Here is a 23,489-nt window from a genome sequence, read left to right as displayed (position 1 = left end):
CTCTTCTTCCAGCTCACAGACTAAATGAGAGCATTTCAGTGTTGCTGTTCAGATCTGCTTTTTGTTAGCCAACAGCCCCTAAAGCAAGATCAGGTAACTGATATCCTCTATACATTTTGGATTATCATTTCCAAAATACCTTCTGATTTCTGTGGGGCTTGGACAGATGGAGGTTATAATCAAAAACATTTGAAAGTCCAAGATTATCCATCTTTGGGGCACATTATGTCCATTTTTACATATTGTTTCCAGTTTTGCCTGAGATCATTTGTCTGTTAAACTCATAAACACAGTTTCTCATCCCCCATTCCCTAGAGTGCGTTTAGTGTTTTGGCATGCATTTTAAACTAAGCTTGTGCAGAACCCAACATTTAAGAATTAATCAATTGCAGTTCTAGTTGTTTGACAAAATGCATAAATGTCCTGCTGTGACCTATTTGATATTGTCCCAGACATCTCTGCGCATTATGGGCACATCTACAAATTTCCTGATTTTTGGTTTGAGGACACTGCAGTTGGCTAACTTCTTCTTATCCCCAACATATAGCTAAGGCCAGCTGATTTTGGATTTTTCTAAACTCAGGGTTCAGTGGAGTATTCAAAGTCTTCCCAACACAAACATTTCTACAATTATGTGGTGTTTTTGGCAGGATTAGAACTCAATCTCCCGATTTCTAATCAGATGGCTAAACCATTACACCAAACTGACTCTCTAACTAGCCTACTGTGGATACAGAATACAGTACAGCCTGGCAGTTTAAGCAGAACAAATGTATGCTTGCATAGTTTGAGCTGCCTTGCAAAATCAGTGGCTCTGAATTTCTGTGGAGCTGTTTATCTTATAGAAGGCAACATAGTTGAAAACTGTGAAACACATAAAGGATTATTTGTTAATCTCAAGTTGTGGTTTAAATAAGATAAAATAAACAATTTTGTTCTATGTTGAGAGGTCCTGTGTATTTTCTAATCCACATCACTTCAAAATGGTTGCAGGTCTAACATCTTCTGGAGACAATAATGTACCGAAAGAATATGTGAGACAGACACTACAACTGTCCTGTTTGTCAGCACACAGCATAATTTAATAATATGAAGCTATTAGCTCCAGTGGAATCCTACACACATTTACAATTGTATGGCAAACTTGCAGTTTCATCATAATGGTAGTTTTACACATGTCAAAAAACAGAAAAGCCAGTGTACGGAGCTAGAGAAAGGAACATTTTCCTTCTCTGCTTGTTCTGTGTAAAGAAGTACATTGTGAAAAATTGGTAATATCTGTATTTACAGCTCTGAGTGCAGAAGATGTCTTGTATAGCAAAATCATGTGTAATGCTGCCTTAAGTATATTGTTAAATGAACTGAGTAGGATTCACACCTTAAACTAAATATAAGTGGCTCGTTTGTTGTAATTTAGATATAGCCGTTACGGTTCCTTTTAGGTTCAGAGGGTTGCTCCAACCCATATAATTGGGTTAATTCAATCAGTCGTGCATTAGTGTGTTGTATAAGCCCCAGCCTTGTATTGTTGACCTTTCAGGTTTTCAGCAAACCGCATCTTTTACTTTGTTTCATTTCAGACAATGCACTTTAAGGAGGAAAGAAGGGAAAAGAATGCCATATCTTCTCAAATGGGGGAGAAAAAAAAACTGTTTCGCTGAACACATTCTGAGGAAAGGGATTGCCTTGAGAGACAGACTTCACCGCCTTATTTCTCTGCTTCGTGATGCCTGCTGGGAATTGTGGTCTTTCTTTTTGCCAAGGACCGGTTTTTCTTACAGACGGGGAGTTCAGCCTTCAGTTCCCAAGGTCCTCTGCGAGGAGCTGGCGGCGTCTAGTTCTGTTTCCCGGATGTCGCTTTCGCCGGAAGAGAAGCGAGTTTCTGTGGGGGCCGGCCATCTTGTGTGGGCAGCAAAGAAGCACGTAGGGGGTGGGCCGGGGCCTGGGCAGCATCGGAGGAGGATCCCACCCAAAGGGGTCCATCATGCCCGGACACCTGCAGGAAGGCTTCGGTTGCGTCGTCACCAACCGCTTTGACCAGCTCTTGGACGACGAATCCGACCCCTTCGAGGTGATCCAGGCGGCCGAGAGCCGCAAGAAAGAGAGCACCGGTGGGGGCGGCGGCGGCCACCAAGGCAGCCGCGGTGGCGGAGGCGGACAAGCGGCCCAAGCTAATTCATCCTCAGGCGGCGGTTCGGGCCAGATCGGTTCGGGCGGAGGGAGCGGCAGCGCGGCCAAGCAGCTGCGCAGGGAATCTCAGAAGGAGCGCAAGAACCCGTTGCCGCCCTTCGCCTCCTCGACTGGGCCTGGAGGCGCCGGGGACCGGAGAGAGGATGGAGGCGGGCAGCCCGGCTCCGCGCCTCTCAGGAAGGAAGGTGAGTGGCGGGGCCGCTCCTCTCTTCTGCGGCTGGAGAGACGAGTAGGGCTCCTCACAAGGTCAGTGCTTCTCTATCGGGGGCGGGCGGAGAGAAGGCAGCCCCCCCCCTCCTCCCGTCAGTAGCGGGTCTTTCTCCCCCCCTCCCCTCCCCCCCCAATTCCACCCAGCACGTGGTGCCGGAGCGGGACCCCCTCCTCTCTCTTTCCCGCTTGTCTGGCTCGAAGGGAGCCTTCCTTGCAGGAGGAGGAGGAGGAGAGCCCTGCCCGTCTCCCTCACGTGGAGGGCATGGCGGGGCTACTTTGCCTTGCCTGCTCCACGCTCCACCCTGTCCGGAATGGGCCCTTTCTCGTGTTGACCGGGCCGTCGTGTTAGGAAAGCGCGCCTGGTGCAAGCGAGCCAAGCTTCGTTCTCTGCTCGCGGGGTGGGGGGGAGGGATTGGTGGGGGCGAAGGGATGCAGAAACGTTTCCAGCGGGCGGGATCCGACCTGAGGTCGGGTTTTTCTCCTCGCGTGGGAGTGGGTGGGTGGGTGGGTGGCCCCGGCAAGGCCTGCAAAGGCGAGCGTGCTGGTGGTGGTGGTGGGAGCTCGAAGGGAGAGGGGGAAACTTCCCGATCTTGGAACGCTTGAGAAAACGGAGGGCGATTCTGTGCCTTTTCAAAAAAAAAAAAAAAAGAAAAATGTAGCAATCCTGCCGGTTGCCCGCGCAGAAGAAGCGGCAGTGGCAGTAGCCCGCCTGGACCACGCGGGGGGTTTGAGAGGAACGAAGTTGAGTCCATTTGTACCTGGGCCACGTGCATATCCCGCGTGTTGCTGGGGCTGGTCGCTTGGTTTCGCCTGCCTGCTTGCTTGCCCGCCTACTTAAGGGCTGAACGAATAGACAAAATGGCACTGTGGAGGTGAAATGACCGATTGCCTTGGGATACTGGACTGTAACTTGTTAAAACAAAAAAAATTTCCCCTCACTTTGGTGAGAGGTTTCTTTCTTCTCCCCCCCCCCTCCCGTGAAAGTTGATCCAAATAGGTTTGAATCTGGTGTTTATTTTGCCTTACTGTCTTGATTTGAGTGTATCCATGGAATTGAGGTTTCTTTTGAAGGAAAGGCAGGATCCCTGGACCGTTGTTTAAACATTTTGCAACAGTATGTAAATAAAATAAAATGAGCTAAAAGTGTTAAATTCACCGTGCTTTTTAACTGAATAAAATACTTTTTTAAAGGAAATAAAAGGCGCTCTTTGAGGATGTTGATTGAATAGTACTAATTATATGATTTTAGCCTTATTTTCTATAAATTCAAGCAGGAGACTGAAAGCATGGTAATATTTTTAATGGCGCCATGCGACACCATGAAATAATAGTGCAAAGAAAATATATGATGTGTAACTTCATTGCTTTAAATCTACCTTGATTACAAAAATGTGTTTGCTTATAATATATGTTAAATAATCTTAAAGATTATTTTAAAGGTTATTTAATAGTTATCAGTCAAGTGTCCTGTGTAATGAAGCACAATTCTCATCACCAGCCAATCAGCACTGGCACTTGCAGAAGAGAAAGTTAAATTAGTACAGGCAATAGGAGTAGGAGGTGATTATGGGATTAGTAATTGAAATAGATTGTTCTTAAATTTATTTAACAGTTTTGTATGCTCCAGAGAAATATTTAAATATTCAAATAGTAAAAATCTTCTTTTTGAATAAGACAGTTATTAAAATATTAAACCCAGATTTGTGATGTTTTAAACTTTAATCTGGGTATTGATGTTTTTCAATGCTTATAGAAATTGCCAGAAGCAAATTTTGTTGTAGTTCTCTGATAGTATTTGAATATGAAATTGGGGGCTATGAAGTAAAGGCTACAAGACAGAGACAATTACAAAATGCTTAGTTTTCAGCATACCTTTATTGCCATCTACTGTCTGTCAGGAGTTTTGCAGCCTATGTTGGATAGTTGTACATTCTAACTACCACTTGAAAATTTTCATGAGTAAGACATTTAATGTAGAAAAGTTAGGTTGATAGCTTTTTGCAACAATATGGCAGTTCAACATTAGTACTTCTGTAATTGCCTTGATTCAACTTTGCTTGGAGTTTCTGCTTTGTAATTTGAAGAAATAAAATTACATTTGTGATTTTATCTAGATTTTTATGCAAACTCCATACACTTATGGAGAATTTCAGGTCAGTCTACATAAACTTCTAGAGGAATTATTTTTGATACAGAAGTGACCTGCTTGAATCCCACTTGTTTTTAAAAATTTAGATTATGATATGTTTTTTTAAAGCTTTGCCTATTTTCACATATGAGAGTCTGATAGAAATCCATTTTATGGCAATCCATTTTTTACTTTGACTGTAGCTGTAATAAAAGGATTGTTGAAAAAGTTGTCTTTATTAGATAAAAGTATACACAACGGGGACAATCCTTGTGCATTCGAGTGAAATATAAATAGCACCTAAATAATTTCCCAAAAATGTTTTTTTCTTTGTATAAATCTTATAGGCATCTCTTCAAATGGTAGAGAAGGCAAAGGAGAGGCTTAAATTGTTGAATTCTATGGTAACTTTAAAGAAGGTAGAATAGTGGCAATGGATGCATGGAGGAAAATAAATCTTACTTTTATAATGTTGTAAATTCCCCTTGATGAATATTGTTGTACTTAAGGTTATATACAGATACTTTGTATATATTTCTGTAGTATGAAAATTACAGCATAATTTCTAGGATTGTGGAAAAGAGTACAATATTAATGGTAATACTACTTGTAATATAGTCAGCTTCTGCTTAGAAACATCAAATCCAGCCAATTTAATATAGGTTCAATAACCTTATATGGCTTGCTAAAAATTCAGTAATGATTGTTCATCAGACAAACTATTCTAATTGAATCACAATGCAACTATAATCTAGGCACTTGAAAGAGAAATGTTCATTTATATAAAGTTTATTTCACCTGTGTATTTTTATCCAGTGATTGGGATTGTTCTGAACATCTAATAGCTGTTCTTCATTAAATGTAAAATGTACTCAGTTGAGCTGCATGAAAATGGTTTCATTTATACCATCCAATAGAATTCCTTTATATTACTGGCAGATATGCAATATATGTAACACCACTAATAATAGCAAAGTCAAAAAATACTTTTGCTTTTATTTTGAACAACAGTTGCAGCAGTGAAAGTTATTGGCTTGGTGGAATCAGACTAAGTTAATTCCATTTTAATCCAGCTGAAATAACACATAAATTATGTCTAAAACATGGTCAGGAAGTAAAGCAAAAAGGCACCATCATCCTTCAGAAAGCTAGCATGCCTTGGCAAGGGCAATTAAGAAATGCTTTCCAATTTCTGTGGATTCAAAGTGACAAAAGAAAAGTAAACTTGATCTGATTAAAAGTGAGGGGAAAGCCAAGGAATATGTCCCCATAATGGTGCCTGGATAGGTGTGAAGTTCAGTGTCAAGTATTTACTGGCGCCCTTTAATCAGAGGTAAATAGTATGTAGCTTCAGGACTTGGCTTGGTCTGAAATGTACACTCACCAAATCAAAAGATAAATCATTGATGATAACCTATTGTGGGATTCTGGAACTCTTGGACGTTTTTCTTTCAATACATTCTGTTCAGGCTGTGCCTCTTGAGTATTAGGTATGGCTAATAGTTTTCATAAGCAATATTTTACTGAGATTCCTTGTTCTCCTTCAAGCAACTTAAAATTGTTTTATATCGTGATATATATGACAGTTTTAGAACTCATCGGTTTAGCATTCAGCAGAACTTTTGAATCTAATTCATAATATATGAGTAGATTTATAGCCCATATTTTTTGGCCAATGATAATACTATTTGAAGCCACCATTGTTCTCAAGATGAGGAAAAGCCAACTTTTAATACAAAAATCATTTCTGTTTCTTTGTTTGAATGAAACTTTGGCACTGTTAGTTAGCCAGTTGGTTTCAAGCAGTGTGGTGGAATTATTGGCACCGTGACAGCTTCCAGGCAGAGAGAATAGAGTATATTGCATGTTGAGACCTAGTACTTTCAGTTGCAGAAGTGTTGCATGTGGGGAGGGGATTACTGTAGCAGATTAGTGCATTACTACAGAGATAATTATTTCTATAAATTCATATTTCCAGCTTCCTTATCACTATAGGCGAACATCTTTCTGTTACAACGAACTTGATAAGTATTCAAGCATAGTAAGAAAAATGGTGGCTCTCCCATTTCCTAATTGCAACTGATTCTATAAAGGTTTCAGAAATAGAAATTATTGATCAGATTAATTTAATTAAATTTCACTTTTTTCTTAAATAAAGAGAAAATATTCTGGAATGGCTCAGATATTAGATCTTCTATCCCAAAATAAATCTTTTGCAAACTATTCCAAAATTCAAGACTGCAGTTAGGGAAACAAGTAACTTGATTGTTTCACCAAAGAATACTAGTTGTGAATTTTATTTAATGGAAAGAGGAGAATAAATATTTAATTATTGTTTCAGATGTGTTTGAGCTTAATTTTAGCTTTTCCAGTTTGTAGCTTGGAGGATTATAAATACCTGTAGAGCTAGTTTGACCACAATTCCTATAAGATAATAACTGTAAGAACTGCTAGCAAAGGCAGCCATATAATACAGTCTTCTATCAGTAGAAAACTATTATTTATTACATATTGATAATACCTATGTTTAAAGAATACCAGTTGCTTCGTGGAGATCAGTAAATAATTTACTGATGCAGATTCCCTTCTATTTTAGGGATAAGACGAATTGGCAGAAGGCCTGATCAGCAACAGCCTCAGGGAGAGGGCAAGCCTATTGAGAGGAGGCAGGAGAGACGGCCTCCTCGTGAACGACGATTTGACAAACCTGCTGAAGAAAAGGGTGAAGGAGGAGAATTTTCTGTTGATAAGTAAGGATTGTACATTTTAAGATTGTTTGGATAATTGTGTATTAAGGTAATCAACAAATTGACCTGTTGATGAATGTAATCCAAAGTAAGTTAATTAGGAAGCGCAGAATATTTGCTTTTAGAAAAACAGGTTTCTTCATTCATTTTAATTAAAATATTGTGAGTCACTTAATTTCAAGTAGACTGTGGCAATACTTTTTAAAGAATATTAACAGTTTTATGGGGCTTCATATAGACCCTATTTGATTTCTGCTTACAATAGACCCATTATTGATCGTCCTATGCGTGGCCGTGGTGGTCTTGGAAGAGGTGGTCGTGGTGGAAGAGGACGTGGAATGGGCAGAGGAGATGGCTTTGACTCTAGAGGCAAACGTGAATTTGATAGGCATAGTGGAAGCGACAGATCGTAAGTCTTAAAAACTCAGTAGCTTCTCTTTCAAAATATATTGCATTCTATAAGAATATTTTACAAATTTGCCTTTGAATTTCTGTATCCCAGCACTATTGTGTTAACTCAGTTTTGTTAGTTCTCTTTCACATTCCCATTTCAGTGGTCTAAAACACGAAGACAAGCGTGGCGGGAGTGGATCACACAACTGGGGAACTGTCAAAGATGAACTGACGTTAGTATTTTATTTTAAGCTTATATTTAGAATAAATATAAATTATAAGCAAAATTATACATAGCTTAAGATGACATGATGAAAATGCAGAAATTATGTTCCATGTTCAGCATCCTCAGCTAGAAAGCAGTAGTCATAAATCTTTTTGAAAACAATATTATGCAATAGAATAAAAATTGTTTGTTTGTTTGTTTGTTTATTAGATTTGTATACCGCCCTACTCCCGAAGGACTCAGGGCGGTGAACAGCCATGAAATAAAACATATAAATACAAAATTTAAAATAGAAATAAAACAAGTTAGATAAATTTGGCTGAACCAAAAAATGTTTTTCAGTCTTAGCCTTTTGAGGCTGGTGCCAAATGTATGTTTGTTAAACTTCATCATATCACCTGTATTTCATTAGAGCATATATTTTTAGAAAGCAAAGGACTATATTTGGGGAAAATTGAAACTTTGAGATAGAGCTTAAAATTTTTCATAAATTAAAACTTTGTGTTGGCAAGTATGTTAGAAGTATTAATTGGAAACAATTTTTTTTTAATTTTAAACTCTACAGTGACTTGGATCAATCACATGCAACAGAGGAAACACCAGAAGGAGAGGAACATCCCCCTGCTGACTCGGAAAACAAGTAAATATTAAATTGTTAGGTGTTTATTTTTATCACCTATACAAAATTAAGTTGGTAATGATTTCTTTGTGCTGACATGATGCATTGAAATGCATGAATGACCTTGGGGAAAGAGATGCTGCCTAGGAAATAATCAGATGAGAAGTGGGACAACCCCCCCCCCCCGCCTCCCATGGCTTAATAGTTAAGAGGAAGAAACTTTGGAACTGTCTGACCTAATAGATCAGATGGTGGTTAAAAGTTAAAGATGGCAACGGGAAGTTTGTACTTCAGACTTGCAAGATTGTGTTGATGTAGCTTTTGACTTTGGTTGTTGGAAGCCAGCATTGAAGATTGCAAATGGTGATCATGTGACCGTAGGATGCTTGCAAGAACCAGCACCATTGTAACTCCCAAAGGTTATTGAATAAGTAATTGTAAAATGGGGACTACCTGTCTTATATAAATTTATCATATATAGTGCTTTTGACATTTATGTTGAAATTAAAAAAAATAGAATCCTTAGTTAGGATATGGATCTATTTCAGGTATGACTATTCCATATGACAGCAAACAACCAAAACACAATTCTCAATTTTAAATAATTCTCCATTTCTAAGTAAGCAGTAAAAAGGTTCGTTAAGTTTCTGGTATTAAAACACAGATATTACTGTTTTAATACACGAAGAATCAAGGAAAAAGAGGTTGAAAATGCATATGAAAGTGGCTGAAGAGGGAAAAAATAGCAATAGCACTTAGATTTATATACCGCTTCACAATGCTTTATAGCCCTCTAAGCGGTTTACAGAGTCAGCATATTGCCCCCAACAATCCTTTTGTTGCTAGTGGCAACGAAGTAATGTTGCCTCCAGCCTAAATAGGCTGTTCGCTCTGCTATATATATGTAGAATTATGTGTGCTATAACCAGTTCCCAATGTATCCTCCGACTAGCATTTTAATTGATGAATAATCTTGACCTATGAGCATTTGTTCTGTGACTGTTTGAAGCTGCCGCAGCACTGAGCAAATAATTATAACTGGTCCTTGGAGTTCCAGCCATCCTGACACCCTCAAGGTCACATGATCATCATCTGTACACTTGGCAACCAGTTCACACGACCAATTGCAGGCACTGTGACCATGTGATCATCATTTATAACTTTCCCTGCCGGCTTATCCAGAAAGAAAATGGGGAAGCCAGCAGGGAAGCTGCTAGGTTGCTGGAATAAGTCTTCCCACCTGGGACCTTTCTCCATCCCCTCTGCACTCATACTGTACCTCCCTAGCAGCCTCTCCCAGCCTGTATCATGCCTCTTCTGCATCCTCTCCTCTCCTCCCCTGTCCAGCAACGGCCACTTATTCCCTTGCTGGACTGAAATTTTCTGCAGGCTTCCCCATTTATTTTGGTTGTGGGAAACTGGCAGGAAACTGCCTTGCCTAATGACTTGGCTGCTGGTTAACAACAAGAGGGACCCTAGGGTGATTGCTGTTGCTAAATAATGTGTTGTGATTTACTACCTCATCATTTAGTGACAGAAATTCCAATTCTAATTGGTGTAATAAGTCAATACTACTTGTAGTTTTGAATGAAGTCTTCTGACAAATTAGAAATTAGTATTTTTGAAAAGGCTTGTGAGATTGTATGTATTTAAAATTAAGATGCATTTAAAACTTAGCCTTGCTACTATTGTGCGTAGTTTCAATGTTTAGAGTATGTCTATTATTAATATAGATGTAAGTACAGATCACAAAACCAAAAGCAGTTTTAGTGCCTTTTTTATTGCTTTAATACATAAAAAAAAGATGCAAGACATTTACATATACAGGAAATCATCTGATATTTACATATATCATAAAATCTTGATCACAAAATATAATAAAAATAGAATAACGAACCTTTACTACACATTAGTAGTATGGAGCCAGTACATCATATAATTCTCTTGTTTCTCCCCCTCCCCCCCTTGATAAGTCATGGTGATTAATTCCCAATTTTTGTTATATACCATACTTTTTGGAGTATAAGACGCACCTCCCCCCCAAAAAAAAGTGAATAAAAATTGTGGTGCATCTTATACAGCAAATGTTGCCAAAGCCCCGGCCTTTGGCCATTTTTGGCCTCCGCGCATCATGTTTTTTGCCTCCGCACGCCCCGTTTTAGACCCGTTCCAGGCTGCGGGGATTGCTACAGCACATTGCTGCCTCTGCGCATTGTGTTTTTGGCCTTTCTGCATCCCATTTTTGGCCGGTTCCAGGCGGCGGAGATTGGCAGTGATGTGCTGTGGCGAACCCGCAGCCTGGAACGGGTCTAAAACGTAGTGTGCAAAGGCCATAAACTTGATACGCGGAGGTGGCCAATGCCCTCTGGCAATCCCCACAGCTTGGAACAGCTGATTGATGGTACTGTGGGAGGCTGATCCAACTGCCAATCAGCTGTTTGCGCTAAATCAGTCTGCGATATTGTGAAGCTTGCCAGGCTGCTTGCTGCAAGGATGCTAGCTGGATGAATACCAATGGATGCTGGTAGGCAGAGGCAGATTTTTTTTTTCTTCTTTTCCTCCTCATAAACTAATGTGCGTCTTATACTCCGGAGCGTTTTATACTCCAAAATTACATTTTATCTTTAAAATTGTAACAGATTAATAAGCCCTACAATACTGAATTAAAATGAAAGTTAAGGTGATTTCCTTTGAGTGCCACCTGTTTTAAACAGGTTTATGCCCAGCCTTTTAAAACAAAGTATTTTGTTAAATTAGCATCATTGTATAAGAAACGTAATCTGCAAAATGCTGCCTTGAATAATATAGGTGTGATAACATAAGTATTCCCTGATCTTTATTTCATAATCCTTGCTAATAATTAGGGTTATTGTACTGATACTCTAATTGTTTATTTGAAAAATAGTGTAATTTCAAGTCATCCACAGTCTAATTCAGTTTGATTATAATACAGGAATTTATATGCTGTAAAATTGTGAAATAAGATGTTTTAATTAACTTTATTGCCATTTAGCAGTTATAGACGTTCCAAATTGCAATTATTTAAAATAGTAATTAATATTAGATGCTTAGCAACCTTTTACAAAATCAGATTGTGTGGGAGAGGGAGTTGAAGGTAGTATAGTCTGCAATGCATACGTCAAGTTCAATGTATTTGTATATTGTATATATATCAAGGAATTGGATAACATTTCATAATCTGCAAGGTTTTGTTATTTAGTGGCTTTTGATTCTCATAAATCAGGGTAGGTACTCTTGTCAGAATTGTATTTTAGCTTTGGTTTCTGTGAATTCTAAGTGCGCATTTGTGTCATGTGTGATATTAACTAGCCCTTTTCTGTTGCCTTAGTTAAAGTTCAATTTTCCCCAAATAATGGGGTCCTTTCCAATGACTCTTGTCCTCTGATTAAGTGTTTAAACTATTAAAGCTTCAGCCTCTTCATTAGCTTGAGCAATCCAGTGAGCAATCTGGTTTTGCCAAAGTAGCAGACAAGTCTGTTTCACAGATATTGCAATCTATGATTGATTGATCGGCCTAGGAAGGTTGATATTTTTCTCAGCAATTTTAATTTGGTTATAATTTCTACAATCCAGGGTTTTCATTAACAGTGGCAATTCTGACATTTCTGATTACCATTTGGTAAAGCGAATCACACATTGCTAAGCAAGGGCAGCACGTGTCACCATTTGCGACCAGTCTGCCCATTACTTTTATTGTTGGGAAATGGGAAAGAAGATCACAAATGGCAACCATCTGACCCTCGGATGCTACAACATCATAATTATGAGTTGGGCACTCAGATTGTGATCACATTGCAGTGTGGATGCCTCAATGGATGGAACTCAGAAGATCAGTCAAAAGTACCACTAGTTTAACACCATCACAAGTTTGAACAGTCACTGAACAAATAGTTGTTAACTGAGGACCACCTATATTATGGAACTCAGACTGTGGCTTATATTACTCATAAACACTTGGACTGGAGCCTTTTCCTGTTTCATAGGTTTAATTATCTCAGTAATTTATCTGGGAAATAAAATTGCAGCTAAAAAGGCAATTTGGAATAATAATCTTGTATAAAAGTAGTTTAATTCAGTGGGCTAAGTATTGCAATTCAGAAGATTCTTTTAAAAGATCTTAGTGAGTCAGAATCATGATATACCTATCCTGAGTCATTTATAGCAGGTACAGTATATAAGAACTATTTCAGCCAAAAGGCTAGTAATGTACCATACTTTTGCTGTATGGTTTAGTGAATACTCTGTTTCAGGGGCATGGAGCAGAAATTAGCACACATAAAATGGGAAGAACTTGGGGGGAAGTGGATAAAATACACCTCTACAAAAGAATAATCATTTCTGGGCTTGTAACTATAAAGGATATAAATGGAAATTAAGAATGACTTTGGACAATTCTTCAATCTTTATTTTAATAGTATGGAACTTTTCCTAATTTGTAGCTAAGGGCCAACACTGTGTTTACCTTTAATGAGTAAATCAGGATGATACATGCTAAGCATTCCAGTAGAAGAGAATATCTGTAGCTCAGGATTGAACTGCGGAGCCCTTGATGCTCTCTAAGCTTGGTTGTTTGCAGACATTTCATCACCTGGCTAAACTCAATGCACTAGTCGGATAATGAAATGTTTGCAAGCAAACAACCAAACTCAGGACAACACCAAAGTCTCCATAGTGTCAACCATTGTTTTTAAACTTTAAAGGTACAGCTGATATAAATAAATTGAATAAAATTGAAAGTCAATAATAGCAACATTTCATCATCAGAATAAAATTTCGTGGTAAATATATATTTAGACTGCTGTTTTTAGGTGTTTTTCTATTTTTTCTTGTGTTTAGATTTCATCCCTTGGAAAGAGTGTGTTTGTATTTGTTTGTTTGTTTATTTATTTATTTATTAAGTGCTTGACATTCATACTTATAGGGAAAATGAAGTAGAAGAAGTTAAGGAAGAAGGTCCTAAAGAAATGACTCTTGATGAATGGAAAGCTATTCAGAATAAGGATCGTGCAAAAGTCGAATTCAACATCCGTAAACCAAATGAAGGTGCTGATGGACAATGGAAAAAAGGCTTTGTTCTGCACAAGTCAAAGAGTGAGGAGGTAGGTACACTTTATTTTTATTGTTTATTTATACATACAAGAGTAATTGGCTTATGACTGTAACCATGTGTTTTCTAAATCTGATTTCAGAAACAAGCAGGTATTTGGTTAACTAAGCATTGCCAATTTTACTTTGAAACACAATTTTATATCCTTTGCAATTGAAAAATTTAAAAACACAAGGAGCAAAATCTTGGATTGTGATATCCCAGTATAGCCTTGTGTGTGGCCGTCATAGACTTTCTATAAAAAAATCACCTAATGTTAGCTTATAATATGGCAGGAAGAAAAAAATGATTAATACATGACTAGAGAATGTAACGTATTAAATGTAAATGAAATCAGTATTAACTTTGGTCTAGGTTTCATATATTATTTTTTTTTGTCAATACCTGTTTTTCCTATCTGCAGGCTTAAGTGGGGCCTTCAGCCTCTAAAAATTATATTTGCCTGGTAGAGGTGGAGAATACATTCCAGTTTTTAAAATTCAGTTGGCTAGTGGGATATGGGTTATGCATGTAAATCTTGAGTCCTAGAACAATTTGTAGAAAGAGTGTTTTACTGAATAATTATTTAGACACGTAATATTCCATTGTATTAAAATTTCCATGAAAAGTAAACTCTGTAAAATTTAAGACCATTTAATTGCACTCTGCATCTTACTTAACTATGATAGCTTTCTGTCCAAAGTAACATTGTGAATCTGCTTTTCTTACTTGTCCTTTTTATGGAGAGTTACAAGTAGTCCTTGACTTACAGCCATTCGTTTAATGACCCTTTGAAGTTACAACAGCATGGGAAAAAAGGGACTTATGATTGTTTTTCATACCTACGACCATTGCAGCATCCCCATGATCACATGATCAAAATATGTACTATTGGCAACCGGCATGTATTTTTAATGTTTGGAGTGTCTCGGGTCATGTGATCTTTTACGACCTTCTGACAACCAAAGTCGATGGGGAAGCTAGATTCATTTAACAACCACATTACTAATTAATTACAGTGATTCACTTAACAACTGTGGCAAGAAATGGGGCAAAACTCACAAGAATTAACTTGCATAACAGAAATTTTGAGCTGAATTTTGTCATTCATTGAGGACTACCTGTATGTTTATTGGAGATGTTGCTAAAAATGAGAACGAAAATATCAAGCTATTTGTTTTTTATTTTTCTTTGCTCCTGTTTCTCAGTAGCAAAGTTGATCCTTTTTTGTTTAAAGGCATGAGCTCCATTCTTTTCACTAGGGATAATTTATGGATGAGAGTGATGTGAATTGTGATCTAAAGCTGTATTTTAGAGTTCAGCACTTCCTTTTAACACACCTACCTCGAAGTGACTTTTTTTCTCCTAAAAGTGATCTTGATGCTTATGCTTATGTGTATTAATTTTATTAAACACGCTGGCTTGAATCCTAATCCCATAATACCCTCTTTACTTGTGCTGGTTTTGGATTTTTCTTGGTGTATGTTTAAAAACAGGTAGTCCTTGATTTACAACCATTCATTTAGTGACCATTTGAAGTTATAATGCCACTGACAAAAAGACTTGTGACTGTTTTTCACAGTTGCGACTGTTGCAGGATCCCAATGGCCATGTGATCAAAATTCAGACACTTGGCAACTGATGTGTTATAACAGTTGCAGTGTCCTGGGGTCATATGATCCCCTTTTGTGACCTTCCGACAAAGTCTATTGGGAAGCCAGATTCAACCATGTTACTAGCTTAATAACTGCAGTGATTCACTTGACTGTGGCAAGAAAGGTAAAATAGGAAAACTCACTTAACTGTCTTGCTTAGCAACAGAAATTTTGGGCTCAATTATGGTTGTAAGTTGAGAACTACTTGTATCTTGCACCCTACAGTTTTGCCTGCTTAATTGTGGAATTAGTTATTCATGTATACACATGTGGGAGTCTTACTGTCTTTCTTTTGTTTTTATTCCTTGCCATTGACATACAACTTACTTCAGACAAAGGGGATGTCAGAAATGCAGGGGAGTCAGCTGGAGCCCAATGAGGTACTTTATGGTTTATCTTTACCTAATGAATAAGAAACTCAAGTTCAAATTTGAAGATTTTTTTTTAAAGAAAACCATTGAAAGTGTCAATAAAGCTATTGATGAATTCATTAATACTCTTTTTTGTAACCAGTTTGGTTGCTGACCAATCAGCATTTGTTCCTTTTTGTGCCAACCTGCTTGCCCATGAGTTCAAGTAATTTTAGTTTCTGAAGCCCATATTTTTATCATGACTCTAAACACCCATGGCAATACTCAGATTGTCTGATTTTTTTTTCCTGAAGAAAAAAGTGTTGAAGGGATTTCAGTAATTGAGTCCAGTTATTAGTAGGTTGATCTGTGTTCCTTTTTCATTGTCAGCTGTTAAGGAATAGTACTATAACATTGTCACACCATCTGCTTCTCCTGTTGAAGTAGTTTGTTGTGGCTTATGTAGCTAAACAATTTCAGCCCATTGCATATTGGCAGACTGACCTCCATAGTTCTTCCATTCACAGAATAGTATGCTTCAAGTTCATTTTATTTGGATTTTAAATGTGAGCTAAAAGTCTTTGCTTGTATATTAGTATCTTTCAGTTTATCATACTGATTATTCAGTTGCAGTAAGACAAATTACTCGGCAGGTAATGAAGAGGGAATGGGGCTCTGCAAAGAGGTTCAGGGTAACTTGTGCAATAGTAATTGAGAATAACAAGTCTCTTATAGTTCTTACAGGAATATGGTACAAACCCAATTTATAAATATGCTCTGGGGCAGTCTCATCACAGTGGGCTCGAGTGGAATTTTGTCCAGAATTATGGACAAGATGGTTTCTGTAAAGTCAGCTATTTAAAATATAATGTATACTTGCTATCAGTTGATATTGAGATCTGGCATTTTAACTGTGTTTGATCTATAGAAGATAGGTCAATTTTTAATCAAGTGTTGAGTTTTGTGTGTTCTGCTTTGTTTTCTTTGTATCTAGGTAATTGTAATTGTATCTTTGAATCTTCTTTGCAAATCCAGAGCTCTTAGCTGGAGTTGTGGCATAATATTTCAGAGAGCATAATAATTATAGGGTTCCATAACTCCATTTGTTAAAAATGCAGTTTTGACATATATTTGACAATATTCAAATGTTGTTCCTCATTCCATTCTAATATTGTCTAGTTTGCAGCCTACTCGTTTAAGTAATATGGATAAAGTGTATATAATTTTCTGTTTTTGAATGAAAATATATTTTAAGGAAAACCAGTTAAACCTGAATTACTTGATTTCATTATAGTCTCATGCTGAGGACTCTGTAATGGATCACCATTTCCGCAAGCCAGCAAACGATATCACGTCCCAACTGGAGATCAATTTTGGGGATCTTGGTCGTCCTGGGCGTGGTGGTAGAGGTGGAAGAGGCGGTCGTGGGCGTGGGGGAAGGGCTAACCGTGGAAGCAGAACTGACAAGGTAATAACTGATTTTATGCAAATGAAATGTCAACTGAGGCAAATGTTTTATGGAACTGTGCTGCTTCTAGAAATGGTGCACAACATTGCAAGCCTAACCTGCACAATTTTGAAAAAATAAAGTTATATCTGAAAGAGTAAGAAGTTAACTTTAGGGAAGATGTTTATGTAATAATTTTATGGCTGAAATGTGAAATACATTAGCTTTTCCTCAGTTTCACTTAAATGATCGGAATACGGTGTGAGAACTAGATAACTTCTTAAGTGCTAGAGGAGTTAATTATTTCTTTTCCATTTAAGTTGCTGCTGACTCTCCTCCCCTTTGCATGCACTAAAGCTACTTCACTCAATTTTTGATATTTCCACGATACGTATTACATGATCTCAGAGTTACAGATAACCAGTATTTATGTTCAAATATAAAGTTTCCCGTTTATGAAATTAATTTCTTAGTTCCATTCTGTTTTGCATACTTTGAAATTTTTAAAAAATATTATCCTAGTTAACAATAAAGAGTCTTTATTCCAGATTTGTATATCCCAAATAGGAATGAGATTATGTTATATTTGATGCATTTTTCTGTTTGTTTCTTCTTGGGTTAGGGTTCCAAAACTGCACCAGAATTTCCACTAGCTTATTCAGAGCAATTTGAGAATTTGGGGGATGGAAGATGGGCACTGCATGAAAAAGTGTCAACTGCCCTGATTTCATCAACAAACAATTGGTTAATATTCTGACTTCAGCAACATATATACTAACAGAAGAATGCTCAATAAATATTTTTGCTTGTTCTCTTTTAGTTGGTTAAAGAGTTTGATGTGATCCACACACCCAACCAGGTTAGTGGCTTGATAATTTTATAACATGAGTACAGTAATGCTAAGGCTAGCACTCTTCCTATTTATTTATTTTATTTTATTAAATTTGTATACCGCCCTTCTCCTACTGGACTCAGGGCGGTGCACAGCCAAAATAAAAACATCCCAATACAAAATTTAAAATTTGTTAAAAGAATTACACAACTTTGGCCTAAATTTAAAATCCCGACTAAAACCCATAGGCAATTAAAAATCTAACATCTCAAAAAAAAGGGGGGGGGTTACGCCAGCCCTGCTTGGTGAAAAAGAAAGGTTTTTAGGGCACGGCGAAAAGCCCGGAGATCTGGTATCATACGTATCTCCGGAGGCAGGTCATTCCAGAGGGCAGGTGCTGCCACAGAGAAGGCCCTCCCCCTGGGGGTCGCCAGCCGACACTGCCTGGCTGACGGCACCCTGAGGAGTCCCTCTCTGTGGGAGCGTACTGGCCGGTGGGAGGCTATCGGCAGCAGAAGGCGGTCCCGCAAATACGCAGGTCCAATGCCATGGAGCGCTTTAAAGGTGGTAACCAATACCTTGAAGCGCACCCGGAAGACCACCGGAAGCCAATGCAGCTCACGCAGGAGAGGCATCACCATAGGAGCGCCCCCTCGCTCCCATAATCCCCCGCGCAGCCGCATTCTGCACCAGTTGGAGCCTCCGGGTGCTCCTCAAGGGGAGCCCCATGTAGAGAGCATTGCAGTAGTCCAGGCGGGAAGTGACGAGTGCCTGAGTGATTGTGCGTAAGGAGTCCCGATCCAGAAAGGGACACAACTGGCGAATCGGGCGAACCTGATGAAAAGCCCCCCTGGCCACGGCCGTCACATGCTCTTCTAAAGACAGCCATGCATCCAGGAGGATGCCCAAGTTGCGAGCCCTCTCCGTGGGGGCCAGTGACTCACCCCCAATATCTTTATCTTTATTTGATTTGTATACCGCCCTACTTCCGAAGGACTCAGGGCAGTGAACAGCCAAACAGTAAAATACATAAATAGAAAATTTAAAAACAGGATAAAATCGAATTAAACAATTTGGCCCAGACAAATTAAAACACCCCAGTCATTTAAAAACAGATTAAAATGTACATGTTTAAAAAGAAAAGAGGGAAAAAGATTAGGCCAGGCCCGCCTGGTGGAATAAAAAGGTCTTCAAAGCGCGGCGGAAGGTGCGCAGATCCGGGATCCTCCCTATCTCCGGGGGGAGCTCATTCCAGATAGTAGGTGCCCCCACAGAGAAGGCTCTCCCCCCAATAGCCAGCGATGGCACCAGCTGGCTATATCAGGACGCCGGAAGCCACAGCCACTCGGTCTTGGAAGGGTTGAGTCGAAGCCTGTTACTCCCCATCCAAATCTGCACGGCCTCCAGGCACCGGGACATCACTTCAAGGGCATTGTTGGGATGGCCTGGAGTGGAGATGTACATCTGAGTATCGTCAGCGTACTGATGGAACTCCACCCCAAAGCCACGGATGATCTCGCCCAGCGGCTTCGCATAAATGTTGAACAGAAGGGGCGAGAGGACTGACCCTTGCGGCACCCCACAAACAAGGCGCCTCGGGGTCGACCTCTGCTCCCCTGCCAACGCCAACTGCGTCCAGTCAGAGAGATAGGAGGAGAACCACCGCATGACCGGTGCCCCCCACTCCCAACCCCTCCAACCGGTGCAGCATGATACCATGGTCGATGGTATCAAAAGCCGCTGAGAGATCTAACAGGACCAGGATAGAGGAACAACCCCTATCCCGAGCCTCCAGAGATCATCCACCAATGCGACCAATGCCGTTTCTGTGCTGTGCCCAGGCCTGAAGCCGGACTGGAGTGGATCCAGATAAACAGCTTCATCCAGGTACCCAGGAAGCTGTCGCGCCACTACACTCAACAACCTTCGCCACAAAGGGAAGGTTGGAGACCGGACGGTAGTTAGCCAAAACAGCCGGATCCAGAGTGGGCTTCTTGTGGAGGGGCCTCACCACCGCCTCTTTCAAGGCGGGTGGCAAGACACCCTCACCCAAGGAAGGGTTGATAATCCCCTAGATTCCTAGATTTCCTTCCCTCATTTGTGTGACAACCTCAGGGTATTCTTTTCAGCAGTAAATCACTTTGAGATCTCTGCTCCTCTGACTTTGGAAATATTTTGCCTAGGATTCTTTTACTAGCCCTTGTGACTAATTTCCACTCAGAGTTGAAGTATGTGTCACTCCACCTTGTAAAGTTAAGTGTCAAGGTTTTAGTTAAGTTCTTTCTATCTCTGCCCTTCACCTTCATTAATCGTGGTCTCTATTATTTTGAGGGTCAAGAAAACCTTTTCTGTATGTCATTCACACTGTGATAATTTCATACACATCTATAATACCTTATTTGTTAACACTTGCAACTTTTTGTGATAGCAAAATGGGTACCGGAGAGCATTACGAAAAAGGGGACTATATTAATAAATAGTTGACTTACACAGCAAATATGTGCAAATTAGTACTTGTGTAACATTACTACTTTATGTTTATTTGTTGTATACAACTGTCTTAAATAATACAGCTAATGAAAGTGCTATATTGACTATCAGAATGATGGACCTCCTCTTTCGTTTCAGTCAAGTGCTTCTGCTCCTGATGTTGATGATCCAGAAGCTTTCCCGGCTTTATCCTAAACTGGATGCCCTAAGCCAACCCTGCCTCTTGTTGGGCCCTTCTCTACAAGGCTTGCATGCTTAAGGATCCTAAAAACAACTTAAGATATTAAAACGGGGACTCTCATTCATGCCATTCACACCTGAAGACTGAATTTTACCTGTTTTGAAATGAACTTCTCTTGCTACACAGAAGCAACAATATGGTAGTCAGTTTTGTATTTAGAAATGTAATGGTAGCAGGGATGTTTTCATAATTTTTTTCAGAAATTATGCATTCTTCATGGATACTTTTTTGTATTGCTGCTTGAAAATATGCGTTTCCAAACTTGAAATATAGGTGTGAACAGTGTGTACCAGTTAAAGCTTTCACTTCATTTATTTTATTTTTTTTAAATTAGGGTTAGATGTGCTTTCCCTAAACTACAACAATTTTAACTCTTGCACACTATTTCTTTTAATACTGCTTAGCAGATGGTTTCAGTCCACGGTCAGCTGGGATATGTATAAAAATAATATGGAAAATTGTTAGTACTGTGTGGAATACTAACTTCTGGAGTATTTGAGTTTTTAATACTTAAGTCAAACTTGGAAAGTCCATTTTCTTCTATCTTTGGTAGTTTGTGTATTCAAAATCTTTATACAAAATTGATATCAGATACTTGAAAAATAGTCAAAGCACATTGGTTTATATTCTCAATACCTGCTTGTGAATCCAGCAGCTCTGGTTGGATAATTGGCCTAAGCCATTTTTTTAAAAAAACAATCCATGTTGCACCTCTCATTCACCCTTTTTCTTCAAGAAAACTAGTTGTCTGTTTGGTAAACTTTGTTTAAACTTGTTAATATTGTTGCTACCAAAAATATTCTGTAGAGTGGAGCAACTTTTTTTCAAGACATGGAAGGTTGGGAACACAGTGGTATCTTATTTCTTAATATAGTTGGTTTAAACTACAGTTGATACTGTGTGGCAGTGCTGTAAATCTACATTAAAATGCGGCCCCTTGGGTGCATTTAAACACTGTTCCACTAGCATGCAACCCTGATTCTGAAGAAGAAACCAAAGGGCACTGTATACTTCTTGGGAAAAGGATTATTTGACTTGTTTAAATTGGAAAACCAAGACCATGAAAGTGGGACAGCAGTGGTCTGCGTGGGACATAAGCCAAACCTCACCACCCAATTGAAATGTGGATCTTGCTCTATTGCTTCAGCTTTTGGCCTTGCCTAGCTGAGAAGTGAATGTTTTATTTTTGGTGTGGGGGGTGATTGTAAGCTCTCCTTTCCACTGTAGACTTTTCTTAATATTTTAACTTAATCCCTGTGAAAGAGAATGTTACCACTTTCAAAACATGAAAGGACTTGAGCAAATAATAAAAAAGGACTACTTTGCCTTTCTGTCTACAACACTTGTTAGGAGATTAGAACTGAAACATCCATTTATTTCAAGGTTTTGTCGAGTACAATTGGTGGTTTTCTTAAGGAATTGGAAACATTACCCCCGGAGGGCAAAAAGTATTGAACTAAAGCATAAACAGTATTGAGATGATGCATTATCTGAATGATTTTTGTGAACATTTGTTTACGTATGCAAAGGTTACTACATTTACTCTGATTCTTGATGCGTTTAAATTTCAGCATTGTGATGAGGAAGTAGGAATGGAGAAGTAGATTTTTAAATGAGTCCAGTATTTGCCTTCAAGGAAGATTTTTAAGCACATTACCCTTCACCCTTCTTCCTGCCCCAATTTATTGGTTCTTAGTTTCCTGATTATGATTTTGGAGGTAGTCAATGTTCCTTAAGTCAACAGGTTACATATGTTATCAGGTTCCTTGTTTGTTTCCATCCAAATGCATCTCTTAGCACAGATTTCTTTGGAAGATTCTGCGTGTTGTCTATATCCTTAAAAAAACAAATTCCTATTTCCTGCACAAATACGCTAATGCCCAAATAACATACTTATTAAATAGTATGTTACTGTTCGTGAATAGTCCCAATTTAACTCTTTGATTTCTAGATGTTAATTCTGGACAGCCATATATCCATGCAATGCCAGTTTGGTACTTGACGTGACATTTTCATCTTCTAGTATACTTTTAATATAGAGCAAATTTAGAAATGCTGTTTAAAGATGGCAAATTTGCTGGCTTTTAATAGCTGTGTACTTAATTTGTGTTGAGCTGTGAAAATGCTTTCATAATATTGGTACATATTAGCAAAGTAAAGGTTTATTTTCATGCTCTTTTCAAAAATGCTATTAAATTGGCATTGTAAATGTTTTTAGTGCCAGGCATCTTGCCTAATTTCTACCTGAAACCATCTACATGTCTTTCCCAGGGAATGGTCCCCTTGTGGTGGATCCATTAGCAGTTGTGAGCATAGCTTTAGCAAATAACTACTCACATAGTTAATTTTAATATTAGCTATTAAATGAATTGGGCTTTGTATCTCTTATTCTTTTGCTTGTTTGTGTTGCTATTGCACCTTTTTTTAGAGCTAGCCTCCTTTAAAATGTGATAATTATGATTGATTTATTAAATGTTTGAGCATGAAAGTTCATCTTGTACCAGACTACCGGCAGAAAAATTAAAATGAGTAAAATGAGAGAGCACAAGCCCTTCTAAGGTAACCCTAAACATTAAAAACTATATGTCTATCGTGAATATACATTTTGTTGGACAGATACTGCGTCTGATTGGATAATTACATTTTGCCCTGAAATTTATATACCCTCCTGTTGACTTAATAAAAGCAGGACTGAGGCTTTTGGCTGTCTTGAGTGCTCAAAGTTTAGATACATGTTCACTTTCGATGAACAATACTAATTAAATTGCTAACTGCGAAATTACTGGTGAGAAAATAAGGGACTGATAGTGAACCTCCCACCCCTGAAAACTTTGATTTGAAATGTAATGCTTTT

At 38.7% G+C, this 23,489-nt stretch overlaps 1 protein-coding gene across 2 annotated transcripts; it reads left to right on the top strand.

The window, feature by feature from the left end:
* Window positions 1-1,069: 1,069 nt before the first annotated feature.
* Window positions 1,070-23,331, top strand: SERBP1 (SERPINE1 mRNA binding protein 1). Of its 2 annotated transcripts, none has more exons than XM_034433246.3 (10): window positions 1,070-2,375; window positions 7,125-7,278; window positions 7,541-7,684; window positions 7,830-7,901; window positions 8,460-8,534; window positions 13,456-13,633; window positions 15,608-15,655; window positions 16,920-17,093; window positions 17,893-17,931; window positions 20,533-23,331. In XM_034433246.3, exons 1-10 carry the CDS (start codon window positions 1,985-1,987, stop codon window positions 20,587-20,589), a joined length of 1,332 nt encoding a protein of 443 aa, XP_034289137.1. In that variant the 5' UTR covers window positions 1,070-1,984; the 3' UTR covers window positions 20,590-23,331. The 2 variants fall into 2 exon arrangements, with proteins under 2 accessions (XP_034289137.1, XP_034289136.1); XM_034433245.3 differs by having other exon boundaries at window positions 7,806-7,901.
* Window positions 23,332-23,489: the final 158 nt, after the last annotated feature.

This window comes from Pantherophis guttatus, chromosome 3 (genome assembly GCF_059756535.1).
Source record: "Pantherophis guttatus breed Tessera chromosome 3, ASM5975653v1, whole genome shotgun sequence".
Taxonomy (NCBI): domain Eukaryota; kingdom Metazoa; phylum Chordata; class Lepidosauria; order Squamata; family Colubridae; genus Pantherophis; species Pantherophis guttatus.
Note: the sequence above shows the minus strand (reverse complement) of the source record. Positions and strands in the feature narration are given on the sequence as shown.